A 16,855-nucleotide genomic window follows, 5' to 3' on the forward strand; every position below is an offset into this window, starting at 1 on the left:
GTCTTTCTAATCACTTTGGCAATGTGGTTTTCAAAGGAGAGATTGCTATCAACTTGGGTCCCCAGGTCCCTAATAACTTTCTCTGTACTTAATGGATTTCCACCTATGTGGTAATTTGTGGGCACATTGTTTTTGCCAAAGGGTATGACTATACATTTTTTGGCATTTAGCTTTAAACCATGGCGCTGGCACCAGTTATCTGTCTCTGTGAGACCTTTTTGAAGGATGTTTGTGTCAGCTGGAGAGTTGATTATGGCGCCCAGTTTGCAGTCGTCAGCGAACTTGGTGAGCCCTAGTCCTCCCACGTTTGCCTGTACCTCGGAAAAGTATATACCGAACAAGAGTGGTCCCAGGACAGAACCCTGTGGGACGCCACTTGTGACCGGTTTCGAGTCTGACATGGCTCCAGCAACTCTCACTCTGTGGGTTCTGTCTTTGAGCCAGTTTGCGACCCATCTTGTGACATAGGGGTTTATATTTAAGCTGGATAGCTTATCTATGATGCCCGAGTGGGGTATTGTGTCAAATGCCTTTGCAAGGTCCAGATAGGCTGTGTGGCCTACCTTCCCTTCATCTATGGCTTTGGTGACTGTTTCAAAGAAGTCAACCAGGTTCAAAAGGCAGGATCTGCCCTTGACAAAGCCGAACTGGGTAGGATCTAGTGTCTGTAGGTCCCCAATGTCTTTGTTTATGAGCTCCATGATGATCCTCTCCATAGCCTTGCAGACTAAGCTAGTCAGGCTTATGGGGAGATAATTTACAGGGTCCGTAGAGGCTCCACCTTTGTGGAGTGGGACCACTGTTGCTGTACGCCATTCTGTGGGCACATATCCTGTAGTGAGGCTGAGATTGTATAGCTGTTTTATTTGAGGGATTAGTTCCTCTTGGAGTTCATGTAGGATGCAACCTGGGATGCTATCTGGTCCCATGGAAGCAGTGTTTTTTGCTTTGGAGAGGGCAGCCTTCACCTGAGCATCTGAGATGTTTGGGAGGCAGCCCTCTGCCGGGATAGATACTTGCTCTTTTGGGGGGGGGTGGAGAAGTTTGCACTGAACCTGTCTGCCAGGATATTGGCGATGTCTGTGGGTTCAGTGTATTTTTTGTCGTTTAGAATCAACTCTGAACAAGTCTGGGAGTTGCATCCCAGGTTTCTAACATAACTGAAAAAAGCTTTATGATTGTCTTTGGTGTCCTGTGCAATTTTTCTCTCTAAGCTGGCCTTGGAGGATTTTATGAGGAATCGTAATTTTTTGCTAGTACTGATCAGAGATGCCTTCCCTATTAGGGATTTTGCTCCATCATGTAGTAGCTTCCTCCTTCTGTTGTACAATTTATTTATGGCAGGGGTCCACCAGACTGGACGCCTGCCTTTGGATGATTGGGTCTTGGTTTTGTTTGGGATAGCATGATCTATGCATTCCTGGAGATGTCCGTAGAATGCATTTATATAGGATTCTGCAGTTTGGGCTGTAGTTTCCACTGGCCCTGGGGCCTTGAAGGATTCCACTCGGTTTTGAGAAGTGAGAAGTTCGCTTTGAGAAGTTTTTCACTGTGGTTTTCTGGGCTGGGGTGGGGTCGGGATGTGGACATCCAGTGAAATTAATTTATGGTCTGATCTTACCAATGAGGGATATACTTCTGGTGTGGAGCATAGAGTCCCCATGTTGGTAATGATCAGGTCTAGTATGTTGTCCCCTCTTGTGGGAGTGGTGACTAGTTGTTCCATAGCATTTGAGTTTATAATTTCCAGGAATCTTTGGGCTAAGGTGCTGGGGCTTGAGTAGTGCTCCCAGTCAATGTTTGGGTAGTTGAAGTCGCCCAATATAATGGTGTTCGGAGAGATCTTCATGTTCTCCAATGTTTTCAGGAAAGCCGAATTGGATTCCTGACTTTGAGAGGGTGGTCTGTAGGATGCTATAAACTGAAAAGCAGTCTTGCCCACTGTTAGTTGCACATGGATGGTCTCCGATACTTCGTGCAATGCCACTAACCTGGAGGTGTGGATATCCTTGATAAATATGGAAACTCCCCCTCCTTTTGTGGTTCGGTCCGGGTTTTGGGGCCGAAAAGGATGATACAAGGTATAGCCTGGTAGTGCTGGGGTGCTCTCTGGAGCCTTGAACCAGGTTTCTGTCACTGCACAGATATCGATGTTCTCCATCCTGAGGAGAGCTTCGAGTGCGTGCATCTTGAGGTTAAGACTTCTGGCGTTTAGCAGCATTGCCCTTAGTTTCTTGTTCCTTGTGCTGTCTATGGGGGTGGGTTTGACTTTTGAGCCTTGCCTAAAAAAGGCACTGTAGGGGTGGCAAGAGCCTTTGCCAATATCCGAAAGCCCAGTGGTGACCGGTGCAAGCCGTCCCTAGCGAAGCAACGTGGCTTGTCATGCATGTCATCCCAGGCTGACAGACACTGGATCCCCTTTGAATGACACCAAAATTTTAGCCAATTGTTAAAATCGATCATTTTGTCTTTGTACTGTAGCATCATTCTAGGTGAGGGTAAGATGCTGTTCAAGGTCAGGGTCATACCAGCCTGGGCTACATGATCAGAGAGCTCCTCTGCCTCTTCATGTAGTCCAGGGAGGTACATCTCAGGTCATTCACACTAGCATGTACAATGACTGAGTCATATTTGTATTTGCTTTGGAGTGACCTGAGTGCTTGCGTTGTCGGATCCTAGCACCCGACAGGCAGCTCACCGTGACCTTCTCTTTATTCAGCCTGGTGAGCTGGACGTCAGTGTGTCTGACAATAGAGTCACCTATAACAAGAGTATCAGGTGTGTTATTCAGCCTTAAGGGCTGTGGCTGCTTGGCACACTGACTTTGTGGGTTATGTGTTGTGTGTGTTTTGTTTTGAGGTAGCGTTTGCTTGGATGTCTGCTTTGGAGGTCCTCTTTTGCTTAGGTAGATTTTTATTTAGAGCCTCCGAGTATGTTTTTGTGTATTTATATGTTTGGTTCACTGATGTGGTGGGACTTTGTGATACTGGAATTGTGTTGTGTGAGGTTACTTCTCCTCCTGACTGGTTACACCAGTTTTGAGATGAGAGAGCTCAGCCTCCAGTTTGGACAGAGATCTGTTTCCCTGTAGAATGTTTAGTGCTGGTAGCACTTGTGTGCTACAATAATTGCTACAAGAAGTCTGGTAAAGTGCTATACTAATAAGCTAGTATAAGTGCAGGAGAGGAGAGAACTAGTAGATCTAAAGGGAAATTAAAGAGCAGACTCTGGCACCGCTCAGAAGCTTACAAACAGTCCTGGAATATAGCAAGTCTGTATTTGGACTAGACTAGTTACAGGAAAGGTGATAAACAAGAGCAAACTCAGGCTTTTAAACCGGAAAGTTGAGAAATGGAAAAACTGTCCAAATGGCTAATAAACTACAATTTCTGGGCCAGGAGCCACTCCTCTTGTGGTAGATAGGCTACCTAGTGCTTACCACTCTCACTGATAAGCTAGAAGGCTTCCCTCCAGCATAGAAAAGCTTGGGGGCTCAGAAGCTTACAGTCTTGGACACAGCAAATCTGTATCTGGACTAGAATAGTTACAGGAAAGGGGGAAACAAGCGCAAACACTGGCTTTTAAGCTAGAAAGTTAAAAGATGCAAGAAACTGCCCATAAGGCCAATAAACCACAAATCTGGGCTGGAAACCACTCCTCTTGTGGTAGATAGGCTACCTAGTGCTTACCACTCCCTCTGATCAGCTAGAAGGCTTCCCTCCAACACAGAAAGGCTTATGGGGCTCAGAAGCTTACAAGCAGTCCTGGATACGGCAAATCTGTATCTGGACTAGACTAGTTACAGGAAAGGGGGGAAACAAGTGCAAATGTGTGCTTTTAAATCAAAGTTGAGAGATATGGAAAAACTTCCCAAACAGCCAGTAAATGCAATTTCTGGGCCAGAAACCAACTCCTTATGTGGTAGATAGGGCTACCTAGTGCTTACCACTCCCACTGATAAGCTAGAAGGCTTCCCTCCAACACAGAAAGGCTTAGGGGTCTCAGGAGCTTACAAACAGTCCTGGATACAGCAAATCTGTATCTGGATTAGACTGATTACAGGAAAGGGAGGAAACAAGCTTAACATTTTTTAAATGTTTTTCTTTTTTTTTATTTATTGAAGTGGAAAAGGAGAAAGTTGAAACAGAAGATTATTCAAGGTTAAGAATCTAAGTGGGCTGGGCTTCACAAATGTTCTCTAGCTATTGGGTAGAATGAGCTAATGACACTAGACTGGGAGGAGTGTCCCAGATCAAATATACAGTATGAGTGGGCAACTGCAAAGCCGCCAAGTATAAGTCAACAATGGGGGGGTAGGAAACTATTACAGCTACTAGCTGTAGCTACTAAATGAACGTTTTAAACAGATAAAGGATCAAGGAGACTCTAGAGCAGTGGTTCCGAAGCTTTGCAAGCTGGAGAACCGCTTTTATAAAGGGAAAATTTTTGACGGACCCCTATCGGCGGTGGTACACATGCGTTACACTTAGATCAACTCCCAATCAGCCGTACCACCATGCAGCTATTTCAGTGTCCCATTACTTGGCTAATTCTCCCCAGTTGCCGTAAACTCTGTTCAAAATTCTCAGTGTGCATACTGTTTTCTGCTTTACTTCTACAATGATTACAGATGTTTGGAGTTAATTTAAAATTGGTATTTCAAATTTTATAGCACAAACACTGATGGACATTTGCTAATCTAAACAGACATTTGCTAAATCTAAACAAAGCAATATAGTCTCAATGAAAACAGACTTAACATTACAACTTCTCTGCCTTTGAAACTCGCATTCACTAAAACAGCATTGAAATTCAAAGAAAATACATCTGGCCAGTGGCAGATTGTTTACCTTTGGGCTGTTTTCAAAGCATAGGTCCCTTGCAAACATTTTTAGGAGCATGCAAAAATTCTTTGATTCACCTTCCTGATTGTATAATTAAATTTTAATACACGATTAAATTATATCCCTTGTACAATACAGCACCACTTGGTAGTACATGTTTTAAATGTGTAGTTCTGCACTTTTTTCTAGTAAGCAAAAACATATGAACCAATAATAACACCATCACCCAATTGTGAACATTTCAACCATAAAGGGCTACTCAAACTTCTCTCATTACAATCCACCAACATCAGTCAATATGCACAATCTCTACAGAAGTAAGTCATCTGAGTAATTCCACCTTAAAGAGATCTGTAACCAATGAAAAGGTTGCTGCTAGCAAACAACTTTATTTCAATGTTTCATCTACAAATTCAGTGCCTGTTGCACTTGAAGAATAAGTTGCCTACTTAAAAAATGGTAAGCTGGTAATATTGCATGGATGGCAAACTAAAAACAGGTTCATAGTTACTAGGCATCTCATCCAAAAGAGGACGTCTTCAGGACTTCGGTACCCACCCCCTAAAAATGCAAAACCGTATCAACAATCTATCAATATGCTGTAGTAGTAGAACCCCACAGCCTTCCGCATTAAAATGCAAGCATATGCTACCTGTTGTGCTACTAACACAGCTTTAAAAGGCTGCACCATAATAGTGATACTATTTGTTAACTAGCTAACAAATCTGTTGCACATTATAAACAGACTTAGCATGAGCAGCAGTAAACTTCTCTCCCTTGAAGCCCACAATTCCTTGAAAATGCACTTGAAACTAAATTTCTTGAAAAATGCACCTGCCATAATGGGAGGACAGAGAGCCAAAACTTAGAACACATTTTAATATTTGGTTTTGTAAAGTTAGAAAGTTAATAGAACAAGTTTTGCATTAGTACAGATTTTGTAAAGGCTATGAAGTCTGATGCTCAAATGTCTGCCATTATTTTTTGAATTCAGTTATCAATGATTTTCCAGGGATTTTCCAGAAAAACACAATTTGATTAGAAACAGACTGAAAATATGAGGCAAAGATATGGACATTCTGCAAAAACCTGGAGAGCTGAAGGGTATGCTGCCTACCTCTTACGCACACACCTACCTCCCTCCCTCTCTCTTACACACACACACACACACACACACACACACACACACACACACACACACACACACACACACACACCTTCCTCCTCCTCCTTACACACGTAAACTTTCCTGCCTCCCTTTCTCTTACACACGTATACACCTACCTGTCTCCCTTCCTCTTAAACACGTATACACCTGCCTCCCTTCCTGTTACACACATATATACCGGTCTCCCTCCCTCTTATACACACACACACACCTACCTACCTGCCTCCCTCCCTCTTATACACACACACCTACCTGCCTCTCCCTCCCTCTTATACACATACACACCTACCTGTCTCTCTCCCTCTTCTACATGCACACACCTACCTGTCTCCCTCCTTCTTATACACACACACACACACCTACCTGTCTCCCTTCCTCTTATACACACAAACCTACCTGTCTCCCTCCCTTACACAGACATACCTACCTGTCTCCCTCCCTCTTACAGGCACACACTCCCCTAGCTACCTGCCTCCCTCCCTCTGACACGCACCTACTTACCTGCGTCCCTCTTACACACACACACACACACACACACACACACAAAATCGCTCTCAACCTTCTCAGCGCAAGAAATGTGGACCAACCCTGTCATAATGTGGGGAACAAAGGGCCAAATCTAAGGATACATTTTTAAATATTACTCTTATAAACTTAGAAAGTTGATAGAACAACAAGTTTTGAATTAATACGAATTTTCTGAAAAGTATGAAATCTAAAGCTCAAAGGTATGCCATTATTTTCTTTGGTCCTCAATGATTTGCCAGAGAAACCCCATTTTATGCGAAACAGACCAAATAAGGGAAAAATCTGTCACACACTGTGAATATCTGGTCAATTGACAGCAGCACTCAGGCACTGCTTCTTATTAAAGCCTTGATTAAATAAAAAAAAGAAAATACCTTCAAGTTCTGGCAACAAGATTGCCCTGATCGAGCATCAGCTCTGCATTAATTTCTATTTGATGGCAAAAGGGTGAGAGCAGACCCATACCCATACAGCGACCAACATAAAAACGGGACCTGTCTTACTTGGAGGGAATAGAGCAGTTGTTTAAATTTCCCTCCAAGTTCTAACTGCTGGCAGAAAACAAAGGGCAAGTGAGCAGCTGCTCAGCGTCAGCCGCAAACACTGAAGTTGTTTCTTTTTCTCCTCTAAAAACTAAGGGCAAGCAGCTGTTTAGCCACTGCTCAGCTGCAAACAGGGAAGTTTTTCTTTTTTTCTTTTTCTTTTTTAAATAAGGTGTGGATGAGCGGCGCAACTTTTCTTTCTCCATTTACAGGGTCAGGTCACGGGTGATGCCCGAAAGCCAGGTGGGTGCAAGCGAGCTCGCCGAACCCTTGAGTTTATCGTATAGACCCCAGTTTTTGAAACACTGCTCTAGAGAATGCTTTTAACTGCAAACAAATCAGTTATATCATAACCTGACTAGAACACAGAAACCTCACAGAAAAACACAAACCGAAAATACAACTCTCAGTATGAATCATCATGTCATCATGGACCTAATAAACAGTTAAGTAATTCAGTAAACATGCAACTGGAGTAATGAAACGGTGTTTAGCAATGAAAAATACAGTTAAAACAGTATAAAACAGTACATAAATGCAGTGAAACAGGAAAAAAAGCTTTATAATAGTGCAAAATGTAGTAGAGTAACTGTATAGCACAATTATAAGCATTACAGAAATGCAATTCAGTGAAATAAGTGTAAGAAATAACTTATCCTGCTCTTGGAATCTTAAGGAATTTCTGCTTAGTCTCAGTAATGAGTCACCATCCACAGCCTGGTAAATACAAGCACAGCCTTTTGCAGACACACAGTTTATATACCAAAAAGGATGGAAGAATCAAGATAATCGAATTACTACTCAGTCCTACTAGCCCCCTGCTATTACCCAATCACTTGTGCTACAGAAGGTCAGGAAACCCTGTTACTCTAAATAATAATGAAGACAACAGACTGTTAGCAGAAAATGGCTGCCAGAAACGCAGGAAACTCAACAAACAAAGCTACCAGGCCTGGGCAACAGCAGGCCTCTATCAAGATTATGCCACCTGAGCAGTACACAGAAACCTCACGATAAATGCATGGAAAGAGCACTCACAAAGAGAAAATACAAGTCTCAGTGTGAAAAATCACTTTACAGTTTAGTAATTAAATAAAAATGCAGTTATAGTAATGCACACTATTACAGCTTCTAGCTTTAGCCACTAAATGAAAGTTTTAAACAGATAAAGGAGCAAGGAGACGCTAGAGAATGCTTTTAACTGCAGACAAATAAGTTATCTGATACTTGACTAGAACACAGAAACCTCCAAAAAAGCACACTCAAACAGAAAATACAACTCTCAGTATGAAAAAGCAGTTTACAGTTAAGCAATTCAGTAAACATGCAATTAGAGTAATGAAACCATATCTAGCAATGAAAAATACAGTTAGAACAGTATAAAACCATACATAAATGCAGTGAAACAATAAAAAAAGCTTTATAACAGTGCAAAATGTAGTAGATCAACTGTATAGCACAATTATAAGCATTACAGTAGTGCCATTCAATGAAATAAATGTAAGAAATAACTTGTGCTGCTCTTGGAATCTTAAGGGATTTCTCCTTAGTCTAATGAATCACCGTCTTATACCCAGGTATGAGCCTGCTCCCTTCTGGGATCTGAATTATTTGCTGGAAGAAACTACTGCTACCACCTTTAGAGTCAGCAGCCTTAGAACCCCCTAAAATTGCCTACGTGAAAAATAGCCCTGCTGCTGGTGTTCATTTCATCTAGGTGCAAGTCTGAGCTTCAAATTCTGTTGTGCAAACACTACTTCCTAATTTTCCATCGGGACAAGGACTTTACCCTTCCTTCTTACCAAACGTGGTGTCAGAGGTTTATTTAAACAACGCTGTTCATCTCCCTGATTTCTTCCCTGATCCATGGAAGAAGGGTGAAAGATTTCTTCAGTCTATATATGTACACAGGCAGGTAAGATTTTGCTTATGCAAGACAAAAATATCCCAGTAGATCTGACCATCTAGCTAGAGCTTTTGCAGAAGGTAAACAGGGAAAAACAGTGGTGGAAAATATAATTTCAAAATGGATTGCTAACTATATTTCCTTTTGCTACTCTCAACATGGCAAACATGCCTTTGGCAGAGTCAGGACCCTTTCAGAAAAAGCAAAAGCCACCACCACTTTATTTTTTGAAAAGGGCCCCTACTCAGGCCATTTTAGAAGTGGCCACTTGGTTCGTCATACACACCTTCACCAAACTAACATCTTGGTGTCATATCAAGAGGTAGAGACAGGTTTGCTTCTGCCATCCTGCAGGGTCTGTGTCCTTGGACAAGGACTCTACCTAAACTCCCATATTAAAAAATAAATAAATACACTTTGGGAACCTTCCTAAAGACTCCACACTACAGTATTGACTATGGTGAACATAGTACAGTTGTGTATGTAACTTAACATAATTGTAAATGTTCAAGTTGTTCTGTGTTTCAGTAGCATTTCCTCCTCCTCATTTGCCCTAGGGGGTGGGTATTCTGCTTTTACTCATCCCCCTCAACTCCCTACTCTCTCAGATCAGGGCTGTTAGTTGAATAAGTTGGGCAGGTTGTGCCGAGACTGAGGAACATCAGACTCAAGTACCTCAAACACGAAAGACTTTGAGATGCCATTGGCTAACATACCTTTATAGCATTGAAATTCTGTAAATAAGGCAAAGGATGTCTGCCAGCTGGGGATGGTGAAAGGCACTGGTATTCTGGCCAACCACAGGCTTCTGCATGGCAAGAAGTCCCAAGACTCTGCAAGTTACCTACATAATTGTACTGTCTTCCTCTTATGACTTCTGTCTTCACCTGCTGTTAATTTTGAATCCATGTAGGTCTTGGGACCGAAAAGACTGAAGACTATGAACACTGCAGGATATTGTAGTTTAAACTGGAGGTTTATTTCTTTGCATTTCTTAATAGCTAGATTAAGGCATTCCTTCATGCTAGTTTCCTGCAAGTAAACGTCTGCAAATATCTTGGTGTCCCCAGTTTATAAATGGTATCCTTTATACACAGTAATGTTGGGATTCTTTCCTGTAGAGTATGTTTGGAATTTTACTCCTGTGGGTCTGTGTGGCTTTTTTTGGCAACAAGGGGAGACACTCTAGGGATTCTTATCAGTCAAGATTTCATCAGTTGGGATTCCAGTTTGTTCCTAGAGATACTTTCTACTAAGTGATATATAGTTGGAATAGCCATAAACTTATTTTTTCTTTCATGGATCAGCCTACTAGTTTTTTATGTTTGTGTTTTACTGTATCCTGTTTCATTTCATTTTCCACCATTTTTCTCTAGTTTCTTTGTCTAGTTGTGAGCGTTCGTCTATGTGGGGTGATGAAACCTCTTCTGAAGTATGTGAAGTCCAAAATTCAGCCACTAATTTTAAATGTTTTTTGTAAATCTGACCAGTCTTACTTTCCAGAGTGGAAGGGATCCTCACTTCTGCTTCTTTCATGGTTTTTAGGTTTGTGCTGATCCACCACAAATGTCCGTACTTGCAAAGATGCCAACATATTTTATGTAATTTCTCATTGCATAGCTTTGTTCTTCATTGCTCTTTTGGGGACCATATATGCTGTTTGAGGAGGACTTTGATCAGATTTTTGATAATTCTGCCAGCTTTGTGTGATAGTTAATGATACTTCAGCCCAGCTAACAAACTCCTGATTTTTACCCATGAAGCAGAAATCTTGACATAAAAAACACAATGCTCTTCACAGACTTGTCCATCCTTCATTTGTACTCTTTCCAGTATGTCTGATATGCTTTTTGTGTTACTTTTTTTCTGCCGGTAAGAACTGTGACAGGCGTCCATTGTCTTGTCTTGTGCTAGTTCTAGGCTTTTTCAAGAAAGAACTTCAGTGGTGGGTAAATCAGATGCAGTTAAATCCAGGTCTTCCTCTTTTCTTTCCCACTCCAAGTCAGCCGGTAGCAACAGATGCATCATTCTTTGCCTAGTGAGTGGTGTCCAAAGGAATCAGTTCTGGGTATTTGAGATCCGTATTTCAGGAAGAAATGTAGCAACATCTAAGAAGTGATGCCCTTTTAAATGCATTAAAAATACTGAATGAGCTGTGGACTCCAGGACCTTTGTTAGTGATTACTGATACCACCTCAATGATTTAGTACGTAGATGAGGAATCAGATCATATCCCCTGAACAGACTAGCCATGATTTTCTGGTAGATTGCATCTCAGCACAGTCTCTCCCTTTAGGCAGCTTACATACTGTTAGAACAGAACACTGTAGCAGACTGATTAAGCAGGTCCAGGATAGACCCTCATGGATGTTACACCCAGAGGTCTTCAGAGAGATGGTCTACTTGTGGGGAACTCCCCAAGTAGTTCTGCTGGTCTCCAGACAGTTACATAAGTTCCGTTTATTGCAGACAGGCCTGGAGAACAGGTGTATTTTCTTTCCCATAGATGAGAATGTTCTTATAAGCCTTCTGCTCCCCACTCCACCCCCACCCTTTCTCCTGTATACTAGAGTTCTTCTAAAGGTCAAGAAGTTCTTACAGTAGATTAACCTGATAACTCCCATTTTGGCCCAGGCAGCATTGATTCTCCTTTCTCATGCACATGGCCAGGCAATTAACCAAAACGTCCTCAGGGTGGACCTACTCACAAAAGATAAGAGTCCTTCATCCACACCAACATTTTGAGGATAAAACAGTGACTGACTGGCTGATTGGCATCTTCAGTCATGACCATCTTCTATAATAGTGCAAAAGTACATGTACTGCATAATGGTAAAATTACATAAGGAAGAGCAATTAGTACTTAATACCACTCAAAAAAAGTGTACCACACCATTGAGTGTTGTCTTGCAGGAGGTAAAAGAACAAGAAACTGGTGAAGGATTGAGAAAATTACTTGGTGACTGTGCCTCTGCCTATTTGTGTTTTGTGTGTGTGTAGCTGTAATCCAGCTTTATTGGTGAAGGTGTTAATGTTGGGTAGCTGACTGAATGCTGGAATGTGCTTACTAGCATAACCTGAGAAGCTAGTATGAGAGGGCAGGAGTAATAGCGACTGCAGAATAAGGAACCTACAGTATTTGATAGAAATGAGTCATAAGGGCTTTTATAGGTTCTTGTTAGAGTTTGTATAGTAATATACTAACCAGTAGGGTGACTGTTTGTTTGCTAGTCAGTGGTGAAGCACTGTGGCAGTTCATGCTTGCTTAATGAAGCAAATATGAGATGTGAAGTTGTTAAATCTCACCGTTTATTCTCACTGATGGCTTCGGAGCCCATCCTTGGCTCCGACACGACCGATAGCAAAACTTAAGGTTTGCCAGTAGCTCGAGACCAAGCCGCTTATCCCACAACGCACTGCTGGAATTACCTCAGATCTAGTTTGCCGCAGCAAGAGAGATCTCTGATCCAGCTAGCTCGGACCATTTGTGAGAAAAAAAACAGCAAGTTTTGATAAAAGTTTTATTTGTCTTAGATATTTTCATATAGATAGTTGTGTGTTAGTGTTTAAAATTTTAATAGAATCTATAGTTTGGGATACTTAGTGCCCTGTTGGCTTAGTTGTTTTGTGTGGGCCTTTTAGCCCTATTTAGAGTTATTAATCTCTTTTCTAATAGTCAGGGTTTTTCTCTGTGGGCCTCTTTAGCCCTGTATTTGTAAAATATAGTTAATTGTTATAGATAGTGCCCAGGTTGGGCTTGGTTGTTTCGCGGGTCTTTACAAGGAAAGTAAGGACTTTACTGTATTAGTTTTTTTGCAGTATACTGGTTTGTTTTACCTTTACTATGTCGGATGACAAGGAAAAGTCCCATCCTAAATCGGGATTCAAGAAATGCCCAGATTGTGGGCAGGAAATGTCTGTTACTGACGGACACATTCAATGTGTCTACTGTCTGGGGGCTAAACACGACCAAGACACTTGCAGCATTTGCCATTCTTTTTCTTCAAGAGTCCTCTTGGAGAGAAGGAGGATGCTAATAGGAGATTACTACAGCATTCCTTTTCTGAGGTGTTGAGTAGCCATGAGGGTACTAGCACGTCCTCCAAATCCACAAAGTCTTCAGACCCCAAAGTGGCAAAAAAGGCAGAAACTTCAGAGGGGGAGGGTCATCGGTTCCACAGACCTCGGAATCGAGTGTACCTTTGATTCGGAGCCAGCTCTCCGTATTGGAGCCAGTCTCTGAGGTTCCCTCTTCTCCTCTGCTCCAGTCAGCACCTTCGGTGCATTCTTCTAAGTCCTCAGTCAGCCTTTCAGATTTGGACATGGATCGGCTAGTGCAGGAGCTTTTAAAGGCACTAGGACTTGTCGAATTGTTGTCGGCCCCAACCAGCTCGTCGGTGCCAAAGACCATGGAACTGGATTTGCCTACTCCTCCGAGCCGTACTGGACACTCTGAGCCGAAGGAGACCGAACCGATGATTGTCGAACCCTTGGAGCCGATACCCGCACCGATGTTATCGGCTCCATCTACTCGGATGTCCTCTGTGCCGACCGAGGACACTAGGAGCCGACGTGCTCCCATCAGGGTCCGGGGAGGATAGTCGGACCGATTTGTCGGTGCCGACTCTTCCTCTCGGGGCTTCAGCTCGGATGAGCTCTGCTCCTGCCTCAGGCTTCGGAGCCCATGGTTTCAGTGCGGGAGAATCGGACGGTACTTTTGGGTCCGTCTACTCCTTGTCAGAGCCATGGTGCCTTCGATGCTATGAGGAGAGTTTTGTCTCCAAGGACGTCAGCATCGGTTCGGCCTTCCCTCTCCCCTCAAGCTCCTGTGTCTGTTTCTTCATCTACCGGTCCCCCTGAGTGTAGAGACCCTGAGCCTCAAGTACCCCCACAGGGCATCCCCTGCTCTTCTGAGACCTCCCCAGATCCCCCCACTGAGGAGGTGCCCAGGAAGAGACTGTGTAAGAGGAGGCACTTAGACTCCCCACAGGAGTCTTTGACATCGGACACAGAGTTGGATGAGTCAGAAGGGTTCCCCTCGATCCCCCTCTGAGGATATCGCCTTTGCAGCGATACTAGAGTTCCTTAGTCAGAGGGGCGATTGGCAGTCCAAGACCCCTACTGTGGACGAGTCCGTGCTGTTGAAGGCTTTTGGGTCTCAACCTTCCACTTCTTGGGTGTCTCCGCCTTACGACAAGCTCATGGAACTTCTCTCGTATGGTGTGGGAGTCACCGGAGGCCATGGAACCTGTTCCTCGCAAGCCAAATAAATTCATGTCTGCCCCAGTGGACAAGCCATTTTTGACAAAGGGAGTGCCTGTTGATGCCATGGTGGTAGCTGCAGCCACCAAAAAGGAAGTGTCTGAGACATCCACATCTATCCATCCTCCTAACAGAGATTCTAGGGTCATGGATAGATATGGGAAATGCATGTTTAGTTCAGTGACTAACTCACATGGAACGTTATGGTAAGTACATAACTTTTTTTTTGTGTTGTTTAGACTGTCTTAGAGAGGTAGAACTTTTGATAAGAAGGAAGTATTCCAGAGTGGAAAAAAACTACTTTGCCATTTGAGAACCAGCCTTGCTTTGTTTAAATGTTGCTTATGCTATTGTGCGAGTATGTAGCAGAACTGTTACTTTATTTACCATGTTGTGCATGTGGGTAGAAGGTGTATGAGCAAGGTCAGGCTAAATTCCAAAGTATTAAAAAGGTTGCACCACTTTGAAGGGACAGCTGTCTGGACCTGTAATGTTCCATTCATCATTACATAAAGTTCAAGTACTTGTGTGCCAGTGACTGTTGCTTATTTTACTGAATTTAACTTTGTTTTCTTAGTTCACAAGCCTGATAGACTTTGAGTGAGAGTCTAGTTTAGTAAGTTACAGAATGATTTATGTGAACTACCTATTTCCCAGGCAGACAGTTGTTTTTCAGGCAAATTATGAGGTATTTAATGCAAATGGTATATAACTCTGGTCCAGGGACTAAGGGTTGATGAAGACTTGATAGAAGTAGATGGGAAAAAGGTCAGCTGTCTGGAGTAGAGAGGAACCCAGCCTGCAACCCAGGTGACTGGGGTTTGATTAGTGGTCCTGGAACTTGAGAAGTAACAAGGTGGGGAGGAAGGAGTAAAAAGGGTCTGTGCCTGCTCACCTCTCACGGAGGGGTATTGTGTGCCAGAGAGAGGTGTAGCAATTGTGCTGCCAGTGTCCAGGAAACCACAATGGAGTGCATGCTAGCTCAGAAGGATCAAGCAGACTGAGGAGGTGATGTACTAAGACCACAGAGGCAGGACAAGACTCTGTTTCTCACTGTATGCTGCTTTTTAGGGTGGGGTTTCAGAAAGACATGTCATCAAAGAGGTGGGGACATTCCCCAGAGAGGTAATTTCCTTAAGGAACCTGAAACCGAGATAGGGAGTTAGGGCATGGAGGGTGTGTTTACCCCGTCAACCTGACCCTCACCCTAGAAGGAAGAAATGAGCCAGTTGGGTGACTATAGAGGTGAACCAATAGGTAAAGGAAGGCAGCACGAAAGACCAAAAAAAAAAACTGGATCGAAAGGTGTGTTTATGCTTTTAGAATTCTTAAAACAAGAGTCCATGCTTTAGACTGGTTTTCTGAGCTGAAATTTTAATTATTGCTGTACTTGCATTACAAACCAGTGTTTTATTGGTGCAGTGTGTGCTACATTGCTGAAGCATTTGATTTTCTTTAGTTTTGTTAAAATTTGCTTTGCTAAGTAATAAGCTTCATCCTTATCTGTAGGAAGAACACATCGGTCCAATCAAGTAACCGCTCCTGAATATGTTTTCTTAATATCTGAATTGGCCGGTGAACAGAGATTTGCATCAATAGTTGCAAAAAGGCTGGAGAGTTTGGTACGTTTTTCTCCTGTTTTAAGTCTATGCTTTTTATTCTGTTGTGAAGATGTTCTTTAGAGGGTAATATTTCATCTGTTTTTCTTTGTACTGTTAATAATTTAGTTTAATACACTGAGAAACAATTTGAGATGGGAATTGAGATTTTCATTATCGGTAGTTGTGCCATAATTTTGACAGCAGCACTGATTTTGTAGGTAGTAACCTGTTTGTCTACCGCCAGTAACCCCCTGGACATTTTCTCCCTGTATTTGCTGTTTTAAGTGCAAAAAAATGGGATCTTGTTAGTTGGGCGTCTGCTCTGTTTTTGAGGTGAATGTTTCATGGCTTGATCTTTTTGCTCCTGCTTAGAATCTACCTGAGGAACAGTGTGCACTAGAATCATATTTAATATTTCTGTAATTATGACAGATCCAATGGTGAGGTGTACTTTGATGAGAGGAAAGCAGTGTATATGCAGAAATAGCATGATGCAATGTATTTGTCTTTAAATATAAAAACTTACCAAGTTTAAAATTGAAGTACTTGAATGTTACATTTTTTTTTTTTTTTTTTTTTTTTTTTTTTTTTACAGGGTGCCCTTACTCATGGTGACAGGCGAGCAACTGAAACAAGAGACTTGAGCAGATTTAACTTTGACAATAAGGTGTCTTTTTAATAACAAATATTATAATTTGTGAAGCATGCCAGTTTTTTGCTACTGTGAGATGAATGTATATTTGACAGTAGGCTGTTACATTATCATAGTGAGCGGACTCCAAAAATACATTTTGCTGAAAATTAAGTCATTCAAGAAAGTATTTTAAGTTTACTCTGGAACCTATCCCCTTTAAAAAGATCTAATGTTGCCTTTCCTGACAGTGTTCAACCTGTGGGTTATCGGATTTGAAACCGGCCATTCCCAAACAGTTCAGTCCCCAAAATCTCCACCTGTTCTACACATAGTGTCTTGCTCTCTCTACAGCTACATCAGATTGAGTTTG

General features: G+C 42.3%; 1 protein-coding gene across 1 annotated transcript in view; it reads left to right on the forward strand.

The window, feature by feature from the left end:
- SBNO1 (strawberry notch homolog 1) overlaps positions 1–16,855 on the forward strand; it is a gene marked incomplete in the record, with an annotated part of 3,303,179 nt that overhangs the window by 2,291,231 nt on the left and 995,093 nt on the right. The window contains 2 exon segments of the mRNA XM_044068578.1: positions 15,760–15,872; positions 16,447–16,518. Of these exon segments, the coding sequence (XP_043924513.1) occupies positions 15,760–15,872; positions 16,447–16,518 (185 nt within the window).

Source organism: Protopterus annectens, chromosome 4.part0, assembly GCF_019279795.1.
Source record: "Protopterus annectens isolate FY-2018-M chromosome 4.part0, PAN1.0, whole genome shotgun sequence".
Classification (NCBI taxonomy): Eukaryota; Metazoa; Chordata; order Ceratodontiformes; family Protopteridae; genus Protopterus; species Protopterus annectens.